Source organism: Aulonocara sp. 'chitande type north' Nkhata Bay, linkage group LG12 (genome assembly GCF_057382095.1).
Source record: "Aulonocara sp. 'chitande type north' Nkhata Bay isolate Kocher_YH1m ecotype deep benthic linkage group LG12, A_spYH_male_GT1.1, whole genome shotgun sequence".
Lineage (NCBI taxonomy): Eukaryota > Metazoa > Chordata > Actinopteri > Cichliformes > Cichlidae > Aulonocara > Aulonocara sp. 'chitande type north' Nkhata Bay.
Window position 1 is genome coordinate 16,972,211 of NC_141355.1, and position 23,249 is coordinate 16,995,459.

Genomic DNA, 23,249 nt, shown 5'->3' on the forward strand with positions numbered 1-23,249 from the left:
CAACTAATTGATATATATATATATATATATATATATATATATATATATATATATATATATATATATATATATATATATATATATATATTGAAATAACAATTATTTGTTATTTATTTAATTATACATATAATGTGTTTTTCATATTATAACGTCTTTTCCCCCAGTGTTTCTCATCCTCTCTTAGAATAGAATAGAATAGACTAGACTAGCCCTTATTATCATTGTACATGTACAACTGTTTTCCTTTAAAGTCAGTGTGTTTGTATACAGTGTTTGAGCGCAGTCCTTTATTTTGAAGATTTGGACCGGAAACACAGGTTAATTGCGTTTAGCTGGACTGGTGGGCAAATTTCTGTGGACCTGAGGCAGGATTAAGTGAGGCTCTCAGTCAACGACCGTTTGGAAACCTGCGTTCACTCTGGTAAGTCTCTGTCAGAGTCTCTTTCTTCGGTAGTTTGTATTCAGACGTCTCAGCTCGATAAAGAAGCACAAAGCTAAACTGAGCAGGCTTAGACTGTGAAAAAAGGAAAGAAACAAAGTTTGGCTGCAGCACGCCGAGTTCCCATGCTGCCGAGCTGATAGTTGCAGATTTTGGAGGAATGTGAACAGGAATCAACCTGTTAACTTGTGAAAAGTTTTACGCAAGCAAAGAAAGATTTCTTTGAAAGTGATTCGAGGCAGCAGGAAAAATGTGCATCTGGTAAAAACATTTTTCTTAAACTTTTGTGTACTCCGTTAAAAACAAGCAAAAATGAAACATTTATGTACGTAAATCAAGTTGCATTTAAATACTGAACACCTGTGTTTTTTTTGCATGGGTTAAATATTAATAACTGAATATAGCATATAAGCTGTGAGCTGATTGGGAGTTTGTTTGAATGTATTGTGGATGTGAGAACAAGATAATCTTCTCCCATAAAAATTCACCAGCAGTTTACTCTTAATGCATTCCCAACATAGTTCAGATACACAGGTTATGTGAAATGAAATGGTGACAAACCAGAAAAATAATAATAATCGATTGGCATGGCCTTTTGTCGACTGAAAATGAAACCAGGGCTGTTCTGAGTGATTCCTTCCACCCAGTAATGAAAAGCTTCTCCCAATCGGCGTGGTTTCTTTTTCATTCATAAGGGGGTCACTGAATGCTTTTGAGTACGCATGTGATTACAGTCACATGCTCTGACCTTTGCAAATCACTAGATCGCAACTGAAGTCAACACCCGTTGGACCCAGGTGTTGGTGTTCACCACCACTATTATCAAAACACCAGTTGAAGGAAAGTGTCCCTCAAGTACACTTTCAAATACTTAGAGAATCAGTGCCGAGGAGCATGGAGGTCCAACTCCTTAATAAGCTGCTTTATGCTGTTTTTCTTCTTTAATTTTCACTTTATAGCTTACTTAAAGCACCAAATATATTATTGATACTCACTTGACAGTTTTTGGGGTTGGTGCGGCGGTTAGCACTAACAAGGTCTTGGTTTCAAGTCAACCCTCAGTCTTGCTCCAAACAGTCCAGACAGGTGTATGTCAGCTTACTTGGTTACTAAGTCACCTGTATGCGTGAACGGTTTTCTGTCTCTGAATTAGCCTTGCAGTAGATTGACAGTCTCTCCAGGGTGTGTCCTGCCCCCTGCCCTGTGACAGCCAGGAAAGACTCCAGTCCCATCTGCAGCCCAGAATTGGATAAGTGGAAGATGTTGGCATGTTATGTTTTGTGTTTAAATTAATTAACATATTTCCAGCATGATGGTAAAACAAAAACTGAAACTAAATCAACACATCATTCAGTCATTAACATAAGATTTTAAAGTCGCACACGTGGAACCCTTTCTCATTTATTGGGGGAAACATGGCACTGTTTATCTGTGCGTTTCAGTGGTGGTAGGATAATGTTCTAAAGACGTGCATGTTCTTTTTTTCCTGTACCATCAGTTAATGATTCCAGATGTTTTCAACATTGTATTCCCCAAATCCAGTCTTACTGCCACAACTGTGATTTTTTTTTTTTTTTTTTTTTTTTTTATTTATTTTTTTATTTATTTTTATTTTTTCCCCCCCTCACACTGAAAAATGTGAAGCTCCTCTAAGGAATATAAAAATAGTTTTTATAATTTTTCATCAATGGACTCAATGATCAGCACAACCTGAAAGCGACATCCTGGTATATTAAGAGTGCTGTGATTTCCACAAAGCAAACATTATATCACATTTTACATCTGTTTACTATCAGAAGCCTATCCCAGCAGCACCCACTGGGTAAGAGGCAGGAAAGGTCATCTGCCTGTCAGAGAAACCTCTCAAATGCAATCGCATGAAAAAAAAAATGACGCGCTTGCTAACTTTAGAGTCTAGATTGAAGTGGAACTCGCAGAAGGAAAAGTCAATTGTCGTTGAAGACACTGCTGTAATCAAGCACAGGTCACCTGTCAGAGATGAGGAAGCCTGAATGAGTCCGCAGGAAGTGCCATATTCTTTAGAACAAGAGCACTCAATAAAGACGCTGCTTACATTTGCATAAATCAATTTAGTACAGACACTTTTATTTTTTAAGTAGTTTCTTCGTCCTTGCATTCTGCATGCCACTTTACATGAACCTTTTTGCTTTATTTTATCTACATGATCTGTATTAAAAGGCCAGTGTTGGGGATAACGTGTATATATGTAGAGGGTTTGTTTTGCTGCTAAACTTGCCCAAACTTTACAGGCTATATATGGAAAATGTAAGTGAGGTACAGAGAAAAGGGGGCTGCTGTGAATTTTGTCTGTGGTCCAAGTTGAGGATAATTACAGTTGGAGTGAGTTTCAGCCCTAATTGTAGGTTTTCTGCCATTTTTGTTGTATAAAATCACAGCCGCTGTTCATTTCCACATGTTACATCTGCTTTTGTTTTAAATCATACTTCTAATACTTGCGTGTTGAGATATTCGGAGGCAACGTGTTTGGAGTTGTCCATATGGCCTCCTGCCATCTGTTTTGTGTGTATTTGACAGTTACAGTGTTGAATGTGTCACCTGACGTTTGTAGTCAACCATTAAGAATGAACAAATACACCGGCTCAGTCAGACGTGAGCTTTGACAGCATGTTGACGTTTGAACCTGGCGCTGCTTAGTTACCTGAAACCAGAAACGTCTGCAAAAGAATGCACAACTGTAGCTTTGTTTTCGAGAATCTCCGCTTGGGTTTAAGTGAATTCGAGACCCTGGGAGACTCCTGACCGCCTTGAGGAAAGTGGTGTTTTCTGCATCCCGGATGTGTGGTCTTTCTCGCTTCCTGCTACAAGAGAAACGTCATTGGGATCGAGCGTGCATGTGTCTGTGTTCTTCACGCTTTGTTTAGGAATCACAGCCAGAAAACACCCGTGCGTTTCATTCTTTCTCCCCCCCCCCCACCCCACGCTTGCCTCACGTGTCCATCTTGCAGTCCTCTCTCTTCGGGTCCCCTCCAACCAGAACTCTCTCCTCCCTGGGCACATGGAGCGTGTGCAGACTACACCGGTCTTCTGGTGCTGGCACAAAATGCTGTGGCCTGTCTCCCAGCTATAAAAACCTTCCCCCTCTTGCTTTGTGCCACCTCCTGTAGTTTTCTGGGTCAGGGGGGAGCATTCCCCAGCATTGCTCCCGTCACCACAGAAAAATTCTTAAAGCTACTATACAGAGCTCTTTTTATATTCTGTGTGATGCACAGAGCCAAATCGTTATCCGATGTTTCATGTGACAACACGAACGAGGAAAGGAGACGGCAGCTTAAGCATCTCAAGCATTTCTGCCTGCTTGTCTAATGCAGAGGAAACTGTGCATGTGTGTTAAATAAGTCTTTGGCTGCTCTATAAAATCATTTACAGCCACCACAACCGATCTGAACAGCAGCAAATTCAATTCCACTCTTTCAAGCTCTTTGTTTATACTTGCGAGCTTTACTTAACTGTGCCGGTGATGTTGCCAAAATACATTCATGAATCCCGACAGCTTACGGCTGCTTCCTACAACACTGAAAGCATATTAAAAGCTTGTGATAAAGCCAGGTTTTGCAGTAGTTCACCTGAACTCTAAAAACCACTCTTCCATACGCTTACATTTCCGCCCTTTTGCCAAGAGTAAGACTTTTACTGTTGTTAACAAATAAATTGTACAGATAAAAGTTTTGCTGGGATTTTGTGGGGATGGTGCAGTGGAGGGACGGCACAGCAAGAAGATCCTGGGTCTGAAATTAGTCTGTCACCTTTCTCTGCGGACTTTCTGTGTTCTTCCTGTGTCAGCTTTAATGATGGATGATTACTTAGTTTTTTCCCACAGCCCACAATGTATGGCGTTAGGTTAACTGGTGATTATAAACTGGCTGTAGGTGTGAATCTGGGTGTCAATGTGTGTTAGTGGTGTGAGCAACCTGTCCAGGCTCTCCTGCGCAACATTGAATTGGATAAACAGAAGAAAATAGATGCATGTTATTTGGTTTTCTTGGTAAAACATGGACTTTGATTATTCAATTTTTATTTTATTTTTTTTTAAACTTGTGATCCTCTTTATTACTTTTATTTCATCCCAGGACCCACATGTGTTACTGGAGTCAAAATTTATGCACAAATTTGACTTGCAAAGAAAGCACACCAGGAAATGCATCTACAAAAAAACTCCTGGAGGAAAAACGACACAATTTTCATCACAGAAGTTTAATTGAGGCTCAGTTGTGTTTGAGAGCATCTTGCTGAAGTCAGTGGGAAGCTCTTCCAGTTTCACTGTGTTCAGGGAAAAGCTTTTGGTCTTACATCACGTTGCTTCAAGCCCGATCGCCTCTCTGCAAGTTGTTTCTTTGTTGCTGCTGATTTAGAGACTCCAGTAGGGTGTCATCTGGAAACCTAATGTTACAGCTGCAGTGCAGCATAAAACACACTGCCCCGGAGAGTGCTGGTGCTCATTCTAGACCTGCAGTCGTGGCTGCATAGTCCAGATGTTTGTCTGGCCCAGCTCCGCAGTCAGGTGCTGTAGGATGTTGGAGGGCTGAGCTATATTAGGTGATAGCAGCAACAATGAAATGTTTTCAGACTGTGCAGGGCACGCTGCGCTGTCCCACGGCTCATGCAGACTTGGGTCCTATTGCAGTGTTCAGCCTCTGAAAATGTTACAAGTCAGTACAGGGTCTATTCTTCTTCTCTTCTTATCCTCTGATCTCAGCAGTGACATGAATCTTTAGCAGTGTCTGCTGTGGCTCCTAGATCTTTCAAGCTTACAATAATTCATAACCCCACCATGCCGTTTTAAATTTTATTTTATTTTTTTACCACCTGCCCGGGAACATTTTCCCATGACACCCCATTAGTTTGATGGCAGTTGAAATGTTTGACGGTTATAAAGGAACATTGATGAGGTTGTAATTATTGACTACATGCCAGATTTGACTCAAAACCGTTTTTTGGTTGTTTTTTTGGGGGGGATATGTCTGTAATTTCAACATGCTGCGTTCCACTCATGTGTTTGTCATACTTCTGTTAGTGAATAGCTCTTGGTTATGTCTCCACTTGTGAGCGAGAGTAAACATGCACGGACATGGCGACATGCCTGTCGTCTCCACTTGAACCTTTTTTTTTTTGTGTGTGTTGCATTTTGGCATATACTCCACATACGGATGCCTTTACTTACACCAAATATAGTTTCGATCCGCTGTTACTGTTCAAACATCACAGCACTTACTGTATGAACTGTGTGCACGTCTGTCACGAGTGCAGCTCGATGAATGACAATGTAGCCAAAAGCACACTCTCCCTGCAGGAACTGGCACAGAATGAAGGTGCGTTTGTTTTCCTTCAGTATATTTTCACATGTGTTTGCCATTCCTTTTGTCTCCTGTCTTCTTGGGAGTAAGAGCTGGAAGCACAATGGTTCTTGTCTGGGACTTGACAATAGCCATAATGAATGGGAGTGAGAGAGAAGGGAGGGCCAGGGAGAGAGAGAGACAGAAAGGGGCCACAGGAAGCTCTCTTCACACCACACTGTCATTTTTTTCTTTTTTTTGATGTCACGTTTCATAAAGCCCTTTGTTTTCAATTTATTTACCTAGTGAAAGGACTCGAGGGGCTCACCAGCTGCTCTGTGACTTCAGCAGGTGTAAAGAGGGAAGTGAACAGCTTTAGTTCACATAAATTGATGCTTAAAGCAGATTAGAAATCCTCCTGAGGACGAGTGTGGCATTGCTTTGCCCGTGCAGGCTAGGGAAGCGGCGCAGCATCAGCTCCGGTTAAACAGGAGGGAAGGGGAAGCTACCCTCTCCAATTGGGCACTGGGGGAGAAAATGGGTGAGAGGTTGAGGAGCGTTCAGGGAGGGCGGAGCAAATGTGGGAAAGGGGAGGTTTATTCAGAGAGGTGAATTCCTTGTGCGGTAGAAGATGAAGTGGTTTGCTTGAGGGGATGAAATTAGCAGTTTCAGGGAGAAGTCTGGTCTTGCACTTTGGTGTGTGTGTGTGTGTGTGTGTGTGTGTGTGTGTGTCATTTTCCCCTCCCCGTGTCTCCCCGTGTCTCCCTGATTCATTCAGTTCTGATATGAACAATGAAGTCTTTGGCAGAGAACCATTAGGGGTGGACCCAGCCGGTCCTCCCTCCTCACCCCATCTCGCCACCAGCCCCCGTTGCTACTGTACACACCCTGAGTCTCTCTTTCTCTCTGGCGAATGAAAGGGTGGCAGAACATGACTGAGAGTAACCTCGGTGCCTGTTTCTTTTAAGCCAATCGTTATTACTTCCTGGTGTCTCTCTACCCCCCTATACAGGAGAGAGAGTGGTGGGGGTGGGGGGGCCCCCCCCCCCCCCCCACCCCCACCCCCACCACTCTCTCTCCTGTATAGACCCAGAGTCTTTTCTTCTCTTCTCTCTCTCAGCTGTGCCAAACCTGTGGTCCGCTGTGGCTGGGCCTTTTAAACCGGGCTCTTCAGGCTGGATTATTGTGTTTCAGAAGTGGAATGATATATTTTTTTTCTTTCTTTCGTATTTTCTTTTTTCTTTAGTATGTGGATAAACAGGGTGTAGGGGGACAGATATGTAAACATCCACTAGAGTTGTCAGGATACTAGACTTGATACTCACACCCAGGAAAAAAACTCGATTTATTCAATTAATTTTTCCCTAAATAAATATTCAATATTAAGTATAAAGGTTAAGTGTAGAGATTTTATCCATTTTTAAAATTACTTAGATAATTTCATTACAAATTGTGAAGGTAATAAATACACACACACACACACCTACACACACACACACACACCTACACACACACCTAAGTAACTGAATTATTGTAGAAGAAGAGCATTACGGAAAACTAATATGAGGAGTATAAATGATCTTTGGATAAAGTGTAATATTAGTTATGCTAAAACAAAGATATTGTGAAGCGGACTGAACCGATCACTGCCTGCGTTTTAAAATGACGTCACAGCTACCACAAAATATGAAACACATTTTACTAAATTATTGTAAAGGTAGTTTAAAGTTAAAATTTATCATCTTGTCCACATTTGCCTGCAGCCTCCAGAGATGGGCAGTAACGCGTTACTGTAATCGGATTACTCTTTTAAAGTAACGAGTAAAGTAAGGGATTACTATCGCAAAAACGGTAATTAGATTACTGTTACTTTCCTGTAGGAACGCTGCGTTACTAAAATCGTGATTTTATTGTTTTTGATTTTTTTGATTTTTTTGTGAGAATGTCTCATGACAGTGACGTAAGCGAGTGCGACATTCGTGACAAAAGGTGTGTGTGTGTGTGTGTGTGTGCAGATCAACAATGGATTATATATCGAGTGGGGAGAGAGTATGACCGTGCAGCATTTAAAGCGTGGAAGTACTGACCTTACTTTGAGTTTGATTCCATAAAAAGTGACAAAAACATTAGTGTCCGTTGTGCGTGGGAAGAAACCTTCTTTTTACAGTGGGAACCCCCCCCCCCCCCCCCCCAAACAAGCACCGAGTGCGCAAAGAGGTAATGGGAAATTCACAGAGAAACTCACGGATTCTTCCACTGACCGCTGCGGCACACCTGCACCAGGGCAAACCTCCACCTACCGTACTCCTGCTTTACAGGTGAAAATAGAGCAACAGGACCGCTAGTCTTTGACTTTATTTATTTTCTGCTGTATTTTAACTTGCATCTATTTGAAAGACTGAATGTAAACACAAAAAATATTTTATTTTATGTGCTGGAATGTGCAGAAAATAGGTTTAAATGTTAAGCTAATTTCTTGAAGTCAGAGAATGGTTCATATAAATTAATTTTTACTTGATGCATAAAGTTAAAAGATTAAAACTGATAAAACAAGTTTAAAAAAAAAAAGACTTTTCCATTTGATTACATTTTGTATGATGGATTATGCAGAAAAAGTAGAATTGGGCTGAAAGATCTGTCGCTTTATCACCTATTCAGGTTGTAAATTGTTTTTAAAAAGTAAGTAATTAATTACTTTTGAAAATAAGTAATCAGTAAAGTAACGGGATTACTGTTGGGGGGGGGAAGTAATTAGTTACTGATTACTTTTTTCAAGTAACTTGACCAACACTGGCAGCCTCTCTCGTACAGCGTTCCCACTGCATCCCTTTACCATGTCTTCTGTCTGATTCGGCTGCTCTGCTCTGGATTTCGCTCTGTATTTGCTCGGATTAGTTCTCCACACTGGACTCTGTTTGGTTCAGCTACCCTTCCCCCGCTGCTCTGCACAGCCAGAAACCCACCTGGTTGTCCATTTGTCCGTAATCTGTTCTGCTCAGTATTCAATCTGCAATTTGTTCAGCCTGCAACAATGATTCATATTTATCTAACTGCAGACTGCTAGCTGCTACGTTAATGATAACAGGTGGCTAATGGTAATTTCTAGTCATTTCTGATAGCGAAACAGCTAATGTTAACATTGTTGAAACAGTAGCTTTACCGACCTCTGAAATTCCTCCTAAAATGTTGTTCAGTGTTGCAAACCTGAACTGCTTCAGCGGTTAGTGAGAGGAGCTGTGTCTCTCGGTCTGACTGCACATGTGCTGTGAAGTTGTTTTAGCCACGGAGGGCAAAGTCGGCACTGTTTACATTGGTACTGTTGCAAATGAGAAGGATGCATCTGCAGTTAAATAACTTGTAGGTAAATGAATGTATTCATTCCTTGTATTGCATTCTTCCCATATAAAGCATAGGGACGCAGAGCTAGATCTGGCTTTTGTTTTTACTAGAGGTGGGAATCCCTAAACACCCCATGATATGATGCTGTCTCAAAATGGACGATAAGATATTGTTGAAATTTTAAAGATTTTGCTATATGCATTGCAATAACATAAACCTAGCACAAAAATTAAGGAAATTTGTGTTTTCGTAATTTCTTTGTTGTAACCATGCTCCTTTACAATAAATCCTATACCCTTGGAAAGCCTGTTTATTTCCCTGAAATGGTGCCACGTTTGTAAGGAAAATGTGTTTGGGGGTTGAGCAGCAGAGTTGACTATGTGGTTTGCGCCCATGAAAATTTGCTAAATCTTCTTTGCCAAACGGCTTATTGTCCTATTCAGGCTTGTTTGATGCCTTCTTATTTGATTGGATGATGAAAGTCTGAAGAGCATGTAGAAGACTCATACACACTCAGAATAACCTGGCACCACCACCTCATGCTGGTCACCAGCTTGGTCACATACTCATGTGGGACAGCATCCTATTCTTAAACCAGTGTTTGTCACAAGTTAGCCAGTGTGATTGTGTTGGTCAGTCTGGCACGAACAGCGGACCCACGCTGATCCCAAATGTGTTCAGTGGGGTTGAGATCAGGACTGCAGGCAGCCCTTCCAAATTCTGGAGGTAGTCTCTGATAAACCATCTTAGAAGATGTCGTTATCATCTTGTCAGGTTGGACAAAGAGTGTGGAGATATGGGAATGCCACTAGTTGCAGAATCTCATCCTCATTGCTCTGCATTGAGATTGCCTCCAATGATGATAAGCCTTGCTTAGTTTTTTTTTCCAAGTGAGGCAGATGCCACCCCACACCATCACACTGCCTCCACCAAAAGCTGTTACGGTATCGGTGCAGCAATCGGAATAGTGTTCTGTGTGTCATATCCGCACTTTGGACCTATGATCCGTATGGCATAGGCAGAATCTGGACTCATCACTGAACAGAACGTTCCTCCACATGTTGCCGTCACCAGCGCAAACTGGCCTGATGGTGAGGGGCTGTCATGGCAGGCCTTCTGGCAGCCCTATGAGACCAGAGATTGTCTGTGTGCAGTTTGTTCCAGATTGTGTGGGTAGTGAGCCGTCGGCCATATTGTCCTGCAAACCTCGACTGCAAATCTGTAGAAGACTGCCCTCAGTTCCTAAGTGCTGACAGGGTGAGGAAACGCTCTTGTTGTGTCATCTTCTCTTAGGACGCCCACTTCCTAGCCTGAATCTGACATCCCTTATATGGAACTTGGCCTTCAATTTGGAGATGGTGCTAGGGCTCACGCCAAATAATGCAGTTTAAGATATAAAAAGGAACTGTGTTTAGAAAACATTGTAACTTTTATAAATCCCCCATAAAACTAACCACACATATGAGCACTATTTAGGGATTGGACTCATGTGCTATTTCCCGTTTAGTGAATCTGGCCCCAAAACTGGTCGTGAGCGTACAACAACTTCAAGCTCTAGACAACTATTTATCCACCACGAGTTGCAATCAATCACAAATGTGATGAATTTCAGTACAGTCCCCAGGTAGCCACTGAGGTTTTTGTAGATGTTGGAGGCTGCTGTCCTATTTTTACTTGTCACTCAGCTATTAGTTTGCTCTGAATTACGAGATGGTGTTCTCGAGCTAAGTGCGTCCAGTGTGCATCAGATTGGCCCACAGACTTGTAGTAGTCTGAGTATTTTATAAAATATCGATACAATATTGCCTCGCAAAATATTGCAATACTATGCAATATTGATGGGGTATTTTTCTACCTCTAGTTTGAACAGATAAACGGATAAAGTTCAAAGTCCAGGTCAATACAGAAAATTCCTGTTATTGCATCTACATTCGCAAAAATTAGTCAGCATAGATAAAGATGTGCTTACAGTTCTCCATCACACCAAGAGCTTCAGAAGCATGACTAGTCTCACATGCAACTGGCACGTCTTGTCAGTGCACCACCTGAAGATTTTTCCACTTTTGCTGGGCTGTAATTGCACCACAAATGAGCTGTATAAATTCAGAGTGCAGCAGGCTTTTAAAGAGGGCCATTTTTGAATTCATCTGCAGTGCTGCTGCACATCGCCATCATCACACTGATCATTCTTGATGATGTGACCCAAATCTCTTATTAAATCCAGCACGCTGTTTGCCAAATGGAGTGAAGGGAAAATGTTTGCCTCTTTCTTGGTTAAAGTGATTTTGAAAGCCCTGAAAAGTCTACGGGGACACGTGGAGTTTAGCACAAAGTGCCACCCGACCATGAACTGAGCCTCCAACCACGTTGGTTTTACAATCATAAGAATGTATTTAGAATTAAAGCATTAAAGTAAATAAAAGGGAATAATAAGGAAGGAAGCAAACTGACCTCAGGGTGTTCAAGGACAAAAACAATAAAACAAACCCCCCCCACTCTTGATAGAAAGCAAGAAATACCCCACTAAGCTCTAAGTTGGAATGAAAGTACAACACCTAAGCTCCCTGGCTGGCCACAAAACAGGAGAAAATGTGCATAAATTGCAGAAAGCCCTTAAAAAGCTTCCACTAATATGCAAAGACACAAAGGCCCCACGAGTTTGCCTCTTTCAGCTCCCAAGATCACTGTAGTGCTGTGTTTTTTGGTGTTTTTTTTGTGCTTAATCCAGCAACCACACATCTCAGGGCTCACCAGCCAAACAGCATGGAGGTCTTGCTGCTGGAGCGACATGTGTAGTTTCACAAATGAGCAGAATAGAATAGAATAGCCTTTTATTGTCATTTCACATGTAAAACGAAATCGTGGATGATCAGCGTGTTGTTCAGGTGTGGAAGACCTGGAGCAGAGGGTGAGGGAGAGAGCAGCTCTCGTTCTGGAAGAGGCCAAAAGGTCAGTGAACATGGCGGCGATCATGACTATTATCTTTTTTTCGTTTTCTTTTTTTAGAGGTGAATTCAGTCTCATACTGCACTGTTTTTAAATTCCTTTTTTTTTTTTTTTTTTAATTGTTTTTGCAGCTTTATGTAAACAGATTAATCATTAGTAAAAAAAATAATCCCCAGCTCCCAAACAAGGTAGACATTTCTTTTAGTGCTAAACTTCACCACAACACAGATTAATAAATAAATAAATATAAAAGTCGTGCAAAGACAACAAAGCTCTGCATCAAATTTATCAGATACACATCAAGTTTAAAAAGAGAAAAAAAGAAGCAGAATGCACACAGAAAACAATAAAAAAACCCTTCAGTGTTAGTCTGCTACTCTATATGCTTGTTGTTGTTTTAAAGTAGCAGCAGAGTTAACATCTGTCCCTATGCACCATGTAATTTTCTTCCTTTTGACTGCTTATTTTCCCTTTTCTACATCCTGTCTCCTCAGCTATGCATTTCCAGGAGTGGCTGCGGTCGCTTCGCTCCAGCACAGGACTTAAAGGCTCCGAATCGGAGGACTTGTGGAGTCTTCTGCCGTCTCTGCCTCTCTCCTCCTCCTTCTCCCTGTTGCCCTCCTCTGTGCTCGGTTTAGGAGCCTTGGCCTCCATCACAGCGTACTGGCTGGTGACCCGTCCTCGACCCATGCGCCCTCCCTGCGATCTTAAAGCCCAGTCTGTGGCCGTTAACGTGAGTGAGGGACGGCTGTTGCTGGCTTAGGCGTGTGTTAGCGTGCTCTGCATTGCTGCAGGGCTGTCGGTGACAGGGTGGTGTTTATTGCAGGGAGATCCCAGCTGCAGGCGATCGGCGATCCTCAAAGATGACACTCTGCTGGAGTTTTACTATGACGACACCAGGACAGCCTATGACATGTTCCAGAGGGGCCTGATGATCTCAGGTGATGCGCACATTCACACACACTTCATTAAACACTCTCCTCTTGATGGAGAAGTCGGTATGGAACCGGACAGAGTAGAGGAAAACTGGAAAGTGGATTGATAGCAGAACTATCAGCAGACTTTCTGAGCTGACAGAGCGGTGTTGTGTCCTTCAGGAAGTGGCCCGTGTCTTGGCTTCAGGAAGCCGGGTCAGCCCTACGAGTGGATCTCCTACGCTGAGGTCTGGCATATCGTTACTTCTGTGATTCCTCCCAGTTATCTCAGCACTTCCATGTAATGTGTTTGATCTTTACTGTTTGTTCACTGAGAACCTCTAATCCTTCAGGTGGCTGAGCAGGCGCAGGTGCTCGGCTCTGGCCTGTTGGCTAAAGGTTGCCAGCCGAATCCGGAGCAGTTTGTTGGGATCTATGCACAAAACAGGCCAGAGGTATGGACCTCCCACTGCTCTGTGGTGTGACAGCTCATCCCACTCTAGTTTGGCTGCCTTTGATCTTAAAAATTTATTAAATAACTCTCATCTCAGCGGAGGTTTTGTGGATGATGATGATTCTACCCTCGGAGCTCAGCATGCCCTTTTAAACACATTTTGAAAATTGAATTTATGATTTCCTTTTTCTTCTTTTTTTTCTTTTTTAATCCATCTATTGTGAAATTGTGTTTGGCTTTATTTATATTGCCAGCACAGTGCTAGTGGTGAATGTGCGTCTCCAGGGCAGCTAATATTGAAGAGTGTCTCATTTTATTTTAATACACTTGTCGGACTGGGCAATTATTGCCGTAGTAAAAGACAATTTTCTGCTCTATTAGAGCCCCTAACCCTCTCATTTGACCGATCTACACCTTGAGTGTTGTTTATGTTGTATATGGGTTTATAAATATGAAACGCACCAGTCCCCAAGTCATTCCCAGGTAATGACTTCAGTGTAACAGTGCTGCTTTGTCTCCCTCTGCTGGTTAAAGTGGATCATCTCAGAGCTGGCCTGCTACACCTACTCCATGGCAGTGGTGCCTCTCTATGACACACTGGGACTGGAGGCGATGGTGCATATCCTCAACCTTGGTGAGAAAAGCTTCACATTAAAATACGAAAATGAAAACGTTTCACATGGTGTCAAAGGTGAAGCCTTCATCACATCAGACATACAAACTGCATATGGATATTTTGCCCTTTGAATAAAGAAAATATTGGAGAAGGAAGAAGATCATCGTGTACAGAATATGCTATAAATATCAGAAGTACTACAGGCATAAAAATACCCTTTACTAATAAAAGTCCTGCATTAATCATTGTCACTGTTATTACTGAAAAACTGCATAATTCTACCTCTTATAGGCTTTTAACTAGATTTGAACTCTCAAAGAAGAACTTCCCGAACATTTACAAAATGCTGACACAGTAGATCCTGTTGTTTCGCTTTTTTTTCCCCCCCTCCTATGTAAATAACTAATAACCAACTAATAACTAAATTAAGCATTTCTATCTAAATGCATAGAAAATATTTCTTCCAGCAGAAGACTGGTACACTGTGGTCACTACAATACTAAGTTAGTCTGTGGGTGGATCGTAAAATTCTGAACCTACAACCTAAATGTAGCAGCAGAAACTGAGACTCTTCAGATTAGGCAGTGTTTTTTTTCTGATCTTATTTATCAAAGTTTGGTGAGCTCATGGAAACTGCAGCCCTAGTTTTCCTGCTATTGGCTGACAGGAGTAAAATGCAGTGTGGCCTGTTTTAAAGTGGGCTGTGTGAACGTGCAGCACAGCGTGTTCAGAGCATCTCTTCTACATACGTCGGTTGAAATAGGTGGTTATCGGAGTTGCTCCTGGTTTCCTGTCGGCTCAAAGCAGTCTTGCCTCTCACATCAACATTTTCACCCAGAGAACCACTGCTCGCTGGATATTTTCCACTTTTCCAGACCATTTTCTGTAAACCTTAGAGATGTTTGTGTGGGAAAACTCCAGCAGATCAACACTCAGACCAGCCCATCTGGCACCAGCATCCATGCTGCAAAGTCCTTAATGTCTACATGGCTACAAACACTGAGCTGCTGCCATAGATGCTTGTGTAAATGAGCAGGTGTACCTTATAAAGTGGCTGAGTGTGTATAAAGATTAAACAAAGCTAGGCTACACCTGATCACTTGAAGTAAAAGTAAACCCGCCTGCTCAGTTTTAGCTGTTCCTGAGCAGCAGTATATGCGTGCGAGTTCAAAGAGGTTTGATTTGTTCTGACAGGAGAAATATTTGAATGTGAAAAATGCGATCATCCTGGCTTCATTAGTTCAAAGTGAGACTGTGTTCGGTAGTCCTTTTGAGACGGGCAGAAGAGCCGAGTGGAAAAACCCCACAGATTTCACACTTTGATGAGAACATTTCTTCACAAACTTTCTGTGTAAGTGTGTGCTCGGTGCTTTTTTAGCGGAGATCTCTGTGGTGATCTGTGACCGGGAGGAGAAGGCGGCATCTCTGCTAGAGAACAAGGAGAACGGCACGACTCCGAAGCTGTCCTGCCTCGTTCTCTTTAACGACTTCAGCCAGGCCTTTGTGGAGAGGGCGAAGAGCTGTGAGGTGGAGGTTTTAAAGCTGGAGCAGCTCATGGTGAGTTGGGGTGGGGGGCGTAGCCATTTAAATGTAGCCCCTTTTAATCGACTCATCGTTGCTGATGTGCAAATTGATACGAGCAACTCCTCTTTGTCCACATCTTAGGACATCGGTAGGAGGAACCTCAAAGATCCTGTGGTGAGTTTGTCATCTCTCAGAGCTGCTCACGTAAAAGGCTGATCTCCCCCTTCCTAAACACTGGCATGACAGCTCTGTCGTCGCTCCTGTCCAATAGGATATCATTAACACTCACTCATAAGCAGGGGCTTAAATTAAGAGCGGAGGAAGTCCGTTGTCATGTTCTCATATTTTATTGCTGCCCTCTGTAGCCGCCCCAGCCTCAGGATCTGGCCGTGGTTTGCTTCACCAGTGGAACTACAGGTACCGTCTGATCTCATAAGCCTCTCCGTAATTATCCTTCACTCACATCATTAGAGAAATGCCCTTCAGTGCCCACTAACAACCACTCTTTATGGCACCGCTGCAGTTTCCTTTGCTGCGCAGGGGCACTGCAATAATGTTTTGTTTATTTACCCAGGGAAGCCCAAGGGAGCCATGATCACCCACGGCAACATCGCCTCCAACGCTTCCTCTGTCATTAAGATCCTGGAGGTCTGTCTACACTTCCACCTCGTTGTCTAATTGAGAACAGCCTCACAGCTACCGTCGCTTCCCATTTGCTTGTGTCTGCATGTCTCCAAACTGTCCCCCTCCCCGCTGTGTCTAATGGTATGATTAATTGGGTGTTTGATTGCTCCTGTCGCTGCGAGGTACTTTAACTAATTGCCCCTGTATAAAGATTCTGCCATACAACATGTTTGATTGCCTGCGAGGCTTCGCCGTATGCCGCTGCCTCAACCTAATCTGTCCCCTGTGCTTTTTTTGCTCATTTCATTTCTCGTTTTTCTCTCAGGGCTCGTTTGAGATCCAGCAAGACGACGTGTCGATCTCTTACCTGCCGCTTGCCCACATGTTTGAGAGAATGATTCAGGTAGTTGATCCTCTTCTACTACTTTTTTTGTGTATGAACCCTAAATTAAATCCGTTTCTATTGCAGGTCTCTATGTTCTGCTACGGGGCCCGAGTAGGATTTTACCAGGGGGACATTTCTCTTCTTATGGATGACATTAAAACTCTGAAGCCTACCTTCTTTCCCGTCGTGCCTCGTTTACTCAATCGCATCTATGACAAGGTCAGCAAACGCATTACCCGCTCCTCATTTTCTTTTACAAGGTGCAAAGTGCAGCAGATCCACCCGTTAGTAAAAATCATGCACCAGTATAGCTCACTGGCATCAGCAGGCAGCCCGGGTGCCGTAAGGCCATTGCATGGGCCTGGGTTTAATCCGTCATGAGGCTATTTTCTGCCTGCCTTCCCACTGTCCTCTCTCCACTGTTGTATTGCAATAAAACTGAAAAGCAAAAAACCCCATAAAATAGACTGATTTAAATCTAGATTGATCTTCCTTTTAAGGTAACGTTCTCGTGCACGTCCTCCAGTGTGACTTGCTCTTTTTTAGATCGTGCCTTGGTGTGGTTAGAAGTCCCGTTAAACCCACAACACTTGCGTGCTCAGTGATGTCAGCACATACCTCAAATTTGCGCAGAGAATTCACCTCAGTTCTGTTTTATTTATATAGCACAATAGATGTCACGTCAAAGCCCTTTTTAGTTTAAGGCAAAGGCCCTACGACAGAAATACTAAGACTGAGCACTTTGCATATGTAACAAGGGGAAAACGCTCCGAACAGGACTTCTGCTGACTTATCTAAAAATAGCCAATCCAATATTTTTTACCTTGGATTAAGAAGGCGGCCATAATCCTGGGTGTGTTTCTGTTTTTTGTACATTCTTGCCAATTTTTTACATAGATCCTGGGTTCGGTGACCTCACCGTTTCGAAGAGCTCTGCTCAACTACGCTGTGAAAAGAAAGCAGGCGGAGCTCAGCAGCGGGGTTGTACGTAACAACAGCCTGTGGGACAAACTGGTGTTCAACAAGATCCAGGTCAGTGGCTGACAGTGTGGATCATATACTGTCTCAGCCTGTTGCTGCTGTTTACATTCATATGTAGGTTACTCATCCATATGCTTGGCTCTGCAGTGGCCTCCTCTGAAATCAGCCCACAGAACATCTTTTATTCTCTAAACTTCACTATTAAGTGCCATATTTTCTGAAAATCCCTGACTTTGCAGTTGTCCTCGTCTGTGTTTTGTAGCACTTAACACGGTGGTACATGTAGACAAGCAGCCCTGCAAATAATCAACAAATTTGTATCCAAACTTTACAAGAGAGGCACAACTATTCCAGCAATCGGTGCCAAAATCACCCGGAGCATATTGGCCCTGTGGGAGTGTATTGGAGAAGCACGCGTGCAGGCAAACAAGGACTGAAAGATTTTGGCTTGGTGTGATCAATACAGATGGGAAAATATGACCAAGGTTGAATATGATTTAAAATGGGAATGAGCTCGCATCCACAATATGATTGTGTTTGAACTGCTTTGCATAAATGCTTCACCGTAGGAACTCTTATTTTTTATTTATTTTTTTTTTCCAGGAGAGTTTAGGGGGTAATCTGAGGTTTGCATTGACCGCTTCGGCACCGATCTCCCCAGCAGTGCTGTCCTTCCTCAGAGCCACTCTGGGGTGTCTGATATTTGAGGGTTACGGACAGACTGAGTGCACAGCGGGCTGCACGTTCTCTATGCCAGGGGACTGTAGCACAGGTAGGAAACGCTCTTCTACTGTCAGGTGTTCAGGATGGATGCTGTTGTGGTTTCTCCTGTTAACAGCAGGGGTATGTTTGTGTCAGGTCATGTTGGTGCTCCTTTGCCCTGCGCCATGGTGAAGGTGGTGGACATCCCAGAGATGAATTACTATGCCAAGAACGGAGCGGGAGAGGTCAGCCACGCAAAGATATGAACACACTTTTACCTATCAGCGGATGCTGTGTGGTGACTTCTCAATGCTTTGTCCCGTTAAGATTTGTATTCGCGGCCCCAGCGTGTTCAGAGGCTACCTGAGGGATCCAGAGAAGACGGCTGAAGCCCTGGACAGAGACGGCTGGCTGCACAGCGGGGACGTGGGCCAGTGGCTTCCAGTAAGATTAGACACACTAACTAGCCTGTATGACTCAAGTGAGTTTGTGTTACCACACTTGTTTTTGTCAGAATGGGACCCTGCGCATCATTGATAGAAAAAAGCACATCTTCAAGCTGGCACAAGGAGAATACATCGCTCCGGAGAAGATAGAAAACGTCTACATGCGTTGTGTCCCTGTACTCCAGGTGTTTGTGCATGGAGACAGTTTACAGGTACGGCACATTTTAGCTTTCTTATCCAAAGCGAAGTGTTCTCAGAGGCACGGTTCGATGTTTCATTTTGTCTTGCATTTCTTATCAGTCTTATTTAATAGGGATAGTTGTCCCTGACCCAGAGGTGTTTGTTGACTGGGCCAAGGATCGGGGATTTGTGGGGTCCTACGAGGAGCTGTGCCAAAATCCTGTAGGCCTAATTCTGGAATATAACTTTCATCTGATTAAAGTCCTCACAGCAGGATTAAATGGAAACTGGTTCTGTCTTCAACAGGATGTTAAGAAGGCAGTTTTAGAGGACATGAACGCCGTGGGGAGGGAAGCACGGCTGAATTCGTTTGAACAAGTGAGCAAACTCATCGAGGTTCAAACGCACAAGTTACAAAGTGGCTGAACTTAACTGATTTCGATGCTTCACCTTTCTGTCTCAGGTGAAGGACCTTTACCTGCATCCAGAGATGTTTAGTGTCGCCAACGGCCTTCTCACGCCCACCCTGAAAAGCAGGCGCGCAGACATCCGCAGACACTTTCAGGAACAGATTTCAAGCATGTACAGCAAGAAGGCATACTAACTCGACTCAGTAACTCGCAGACGCGACACCTGTGGGTCAGGGGTGTCCAACAAAAGAACAAAAACGGGACCTGGGAGTGAATATCCTGTAGTGCCTCATCTCAAACCCTACATTTCGTTATATCTGGAATATTATTTTGTTTTCCAGAAATTTGTCATCCACCTGTGACCACATCTCACTCTTAATTCCAAACAAGGAAATTAAGTGAGTGGATCCATATTTGCCTTCCAGTCATTGTCACTAATGAGATTTTACATGGACATTATCATTGTTTAGTTGCATAGAGGAGAAGCACGGACGATATTAGGAAGAACTGATATTAACGCTGATCCTTTTATTTACACTGCACTGTTGCTTTCCCAAGCAAAGATTTTGAAAGGGACTCTTTATGTGCACTTATGGCATTGGTCCTCCTAGACGTTGCATTAACTGTAGGTTTGTATTTTATGGTTGTTGGGTCTTTGCATCACTGTCACATAAGCTTCTGATGAATATGTTTCATCTTAGTGACTACTTCAAACCACTGACTTCACCTCAAGTTAAACAATTAATATGAATGAGCGGTGAATGGGGGGGAAAAATGATTTGTAAACAGGAATTTACTAATGCCAGTAAATAAAGATTAGTAATTGACGTGTTTGCATCATTCAGTTCATAAAAACTCAGGCATATGCAGAAGCACACGCACACAAACTCATGAAGACAACAGCAAAATAGTCACTGGTTGCTTTTCTTGCATTTAGTTTATTGCATGATGATAATAATGAAGCAAAAATATCATCCGACGTTATTTAAAAACTTACATAAAACCCAATCTGATCACAAAGTATTCATTTTGGTATATTTAAAAAAAAATCAACCATGACTATAACTTAAACTTAGAAAAGCACCTTCATTCATCCAGTTATTGGCGTGTAATCATACAGTCTGCATTGCAGAACACAAAGACGAGCAACCGGCTAAGCATTTCCTTCAGTAATTACACAATAAAAAGCCACAAAAAAAATAAATAGTCAACATACTTGTAACTTCAAATTCACTAATGAGTAACATTCAGTGTGTGTTTACATTACTATGTAGTGTAGTTATCATGCCAAGGCTCTACCTGATGGAAAGTGGAAACAAAGGCATGTGATGAGAGCATGATTTGGTCCAAAAATAAGACTATATAAAACATGTCTTCCAACCCTGATGTAGATGATACAGAGAAAAATACTTTTTTAAGGCTGCCAACAATGTGTGAGATTCTTTGCTAACACACACTCTAACCAACAATAGAACAAAGGATGGATGGTGTGAACAAAAGGAAAATATGGGTCACTTTATTTCCACTAGAGGGCGCACCAGCCTTTGATTTTTTTTTTTCTTTCTTACTTGTGGGGTTTAAAAAGAAAACAAACCTGGATATGTCTGAAGCCTGAGTAGTCGACCTTTCAACACCACTCCGTGTTACACCGTTTTTTGTTTTTTTTATGTTATATCCAAAGTCAGACATGTTATCACAGGTGAGCTAATGTGTTCTGATGAACCCCAATAAAAAGCCCTCACAGAGAATGGCACAGAGCTAAACTCACAGATTACCAGAAAAGACCAAAATTGAGAGATTTTTTTTAAACCTACACTACATTACATAACACCTTCCAGTGTAATTTCAAAGTTGGATAATAAAACTATATTTCACACGCTGCTGCCAACAAGGCAGATGTGACTAATAGAAACATTTCCTTGCTCACTTTACACATTAGAAACAAATGGTTATAGATACCTCTGAAACCATGAAGCGTAACCTTGTTAATTAGTTCTGACAAGATCTGTCTGATTCCTTTACTAAAAGAAAAGAAAAATAAACGACAACATATTGGCTTATAATGTTGCACTTGGCTGATGGCTTAGTTAATGTGGCATTCAGCTGCTTTGAGTTGCTGAGATGATGAAAGATTAGGGTGTAGTGCAAGAGCAATTGGGGGTGGGGATGAGGCCGCAAGGAAACAAATGGATAATCAGGTTTAGGTCACTGCTGTCCGTTTGAACTCTGGAGGAGCTTGAAGAGAGCCCAATCCATTCAGAGAGGCATGAAAAGAGCCCGTTTTTGTATTTTCCTCACTCAGTCGTCGGCGACAATGGACAGAGCACGCAACTCGGTGAGCTTGGCCTCTGTCTCCCTCTCCCTCTGCTCGTCAGTCAACCCCGCCTGGTCGATCTGGTCTGTTAACTCGCTGAAAATCTTGTACATTTCGGTGAAATAGACCACCTGGTGGGTAGAGAAGGAAAAATAAAAACGTAAGTCTGTGATGGCAGGGGAAAAGAATATCTGTCCTCTGATGAAAATGGGAACAGGTCGATCCACAGACCTCTCAGGAAACACCAGAATCCAAAATCTGAACACCAAATACAGTCTAATCGTGTTTCTACTTACAAGTCTGAAGCTGCTGTTCTCATACTACTTCAACCCTGCTAATGAGAAGTGACTTGAGAGGAGAATGGGGAGCCCACAGATATCAAACAACTCTGACAAAGCCCCAAAACCCAGCACTTCAGTGGGTAGTGACCCTGCTTTTCTCTCCCAATCTGAACAAGAGATAGAGAGTGTTCACTGAAAGCTTTCTTGACACTTCCCACCCCTGCTTCTTCCCCTTAGTTCATGAGTCAGGCTCCCTAGAGAGTTGCTTTGATGATTAATAGACTTTAATCACATTACAAGACTCCAGAAGAGTGGGCAGAGAATGAAAGTACTGGGAAATACAACCCCTAGAAACCCACACACACATCTCAATATTTATTCATGCAGCGATGCATACGATGCCATGCTCCTTAAGGGGGGGGGGGACACAGACTTCTCTAAAATTGCACGTGTTCCCTTGCAACAAAACCAACTGAGAGACCCGTGGGAAAAGTTTACTGTTTCACTAAAAGGGTCACAACAGAACGAGAATTTTGCCATAAGCAGACCAGACACTGCTTCTAAACCACCTTATACAAGCCTTTTTAAGTGCTCCGCCTGAAAGACCTTTGCATGTTTATACCAATATGTGCCACCTAAACCACATGAGTGGGCTATAAGTATTGGGTTACTGCTGCTTGTGGGGGTAAAGCGGATATGTTTTTTTCCCAAAAGTGGCTTGTTGAAAGGGCCATCGGAAATGTCCATATGAACTGTGATGATAATGTACACCAGATCAGTGTCTAGGCGCCCTCTGTAGCAAAGACTACCATTACAATTAGTCAAGTCACCACGAGGAGTAAACGCCAGCTCACGCAGCTGACCACCTACCCAAAAAAAAAGAAGCAGCTTGGGGTAAAACAGAGCCATTTTAACATACCATACTCCCAGCTGCTTAATATTTACATGGAGAGGTCACACTTTGACCTTTGACAACAAAATGAATAATTTAAGTTGGATTCGATTCAGTAAACACAGCATCCACTGTAAGAGAAGCAACTAAAAAAAAAAAAGATGAATAAATGAAGACAATGCCTCACTTCATCATCATCTGTAGAAACTGACAGGTCAGGTGGTGTCTCCCTCTGACAGTTGCTGGACAGGACTTGTTATAGTGAAACTGAAGCCTCACAACAAAGACTCCCTTTATTCTTTTTCTTTCTGCTGCTGGACGCTGAGCAGCAACAAGCGGCTGGGAGAAAAGGGTGTGGAGGACCAAATCAAGCACATGCAACAAGCACTGGGGACGAGGTCCGCTGACCACCCACACATGGCTGTGCAAATGTGAAAACGTTCATTCATGTGTGTGAATTATATGAATAAATATAAAGCTGCAAGAATGA

The 23,249-nt window shown here is 42.7% G+C and overlaps 2 protein-coding genes across 4 annotated transcripts in view; one reads left to right on the top strand and one right to left on the bottom strand.

Moving 5' to 3' along the window:
- The first annotated feature begins 286 nt into the window (after window positions 1-286).
- Window positions 287-20,086, top strand: acsl2 (acyl-CoA synthetase long chain family member 2). 3 transcript variants are annotated; one of them, XM_086313915.1, is made up of 21 exons: window positions 365-421; window positions 11,964-12,039; window positions 12,531-12,769; window positions 12,863-12,977; window positions 13,134-13,198; window positions 13,304-13,405; window positions 13,939-14,038; window positions 15,399-15,577; window positions 15,686-15,718; window positions 15,910-15,961; window positions 16,119-16,192; window positions 16,494-16,571; window positions 16,638-16,772; window positions 17,451-17,585; window positions 18,138-18,306; window positions 18,393-18,481; window positions 18,564-18,680; window positions 18,751-18,894; window positions 18,983-19,084; window positions 19,169-19,240; window positions 19,326-20,086. In XM_086313915.1, exons 3-21 carry the CDS (start codon window positions 12,533-12,535, stop codon window positions 19,464-19,466), a joined length of 2,139 nt encoding a protein of 712 aa, XP_086170041.1. In that variant the 5' UTR covers window positions 365-421; window positions 11,964-12,039; window positions 12,531-12,532; the 3' UTR covers window positions 19,467-20,086. The 3 variants fall into 3 exon arrangements, with proteins under 3 accessions (XP_086170040.1, XP_086170041.1, XP_086170043.1); XM_086313917.1 differs by having other exon boundaries at window positions 386-421; window positions 11,976-12,039; XM_086313914.1 differs by lacking the exon at window positions 11,964-12,039 and having other exon boundaries at window positions 287-421.
- Window positions 20,087-20,190: 104 nt separating this feature from the next.
- The window catches only part of bin3 (bridging integrator 3), a 32,734-nt gene continuing 29,675 nt past the window's right edge, over window positions 20,191-23,249 (bottom strand). The window contains exon 9 of the mRNA XM_086313919.1: window positions 20,191-21,717. Within this exon, the coding sequence (XP_086170045.1) occupies window positions 21,571-21,717 (147 nt within the window). The 3' untranslated portion in view covers window positions 20,191-21,570. The remainder of the gene's footprint in view (window positions 21,718-23,249) is intronic.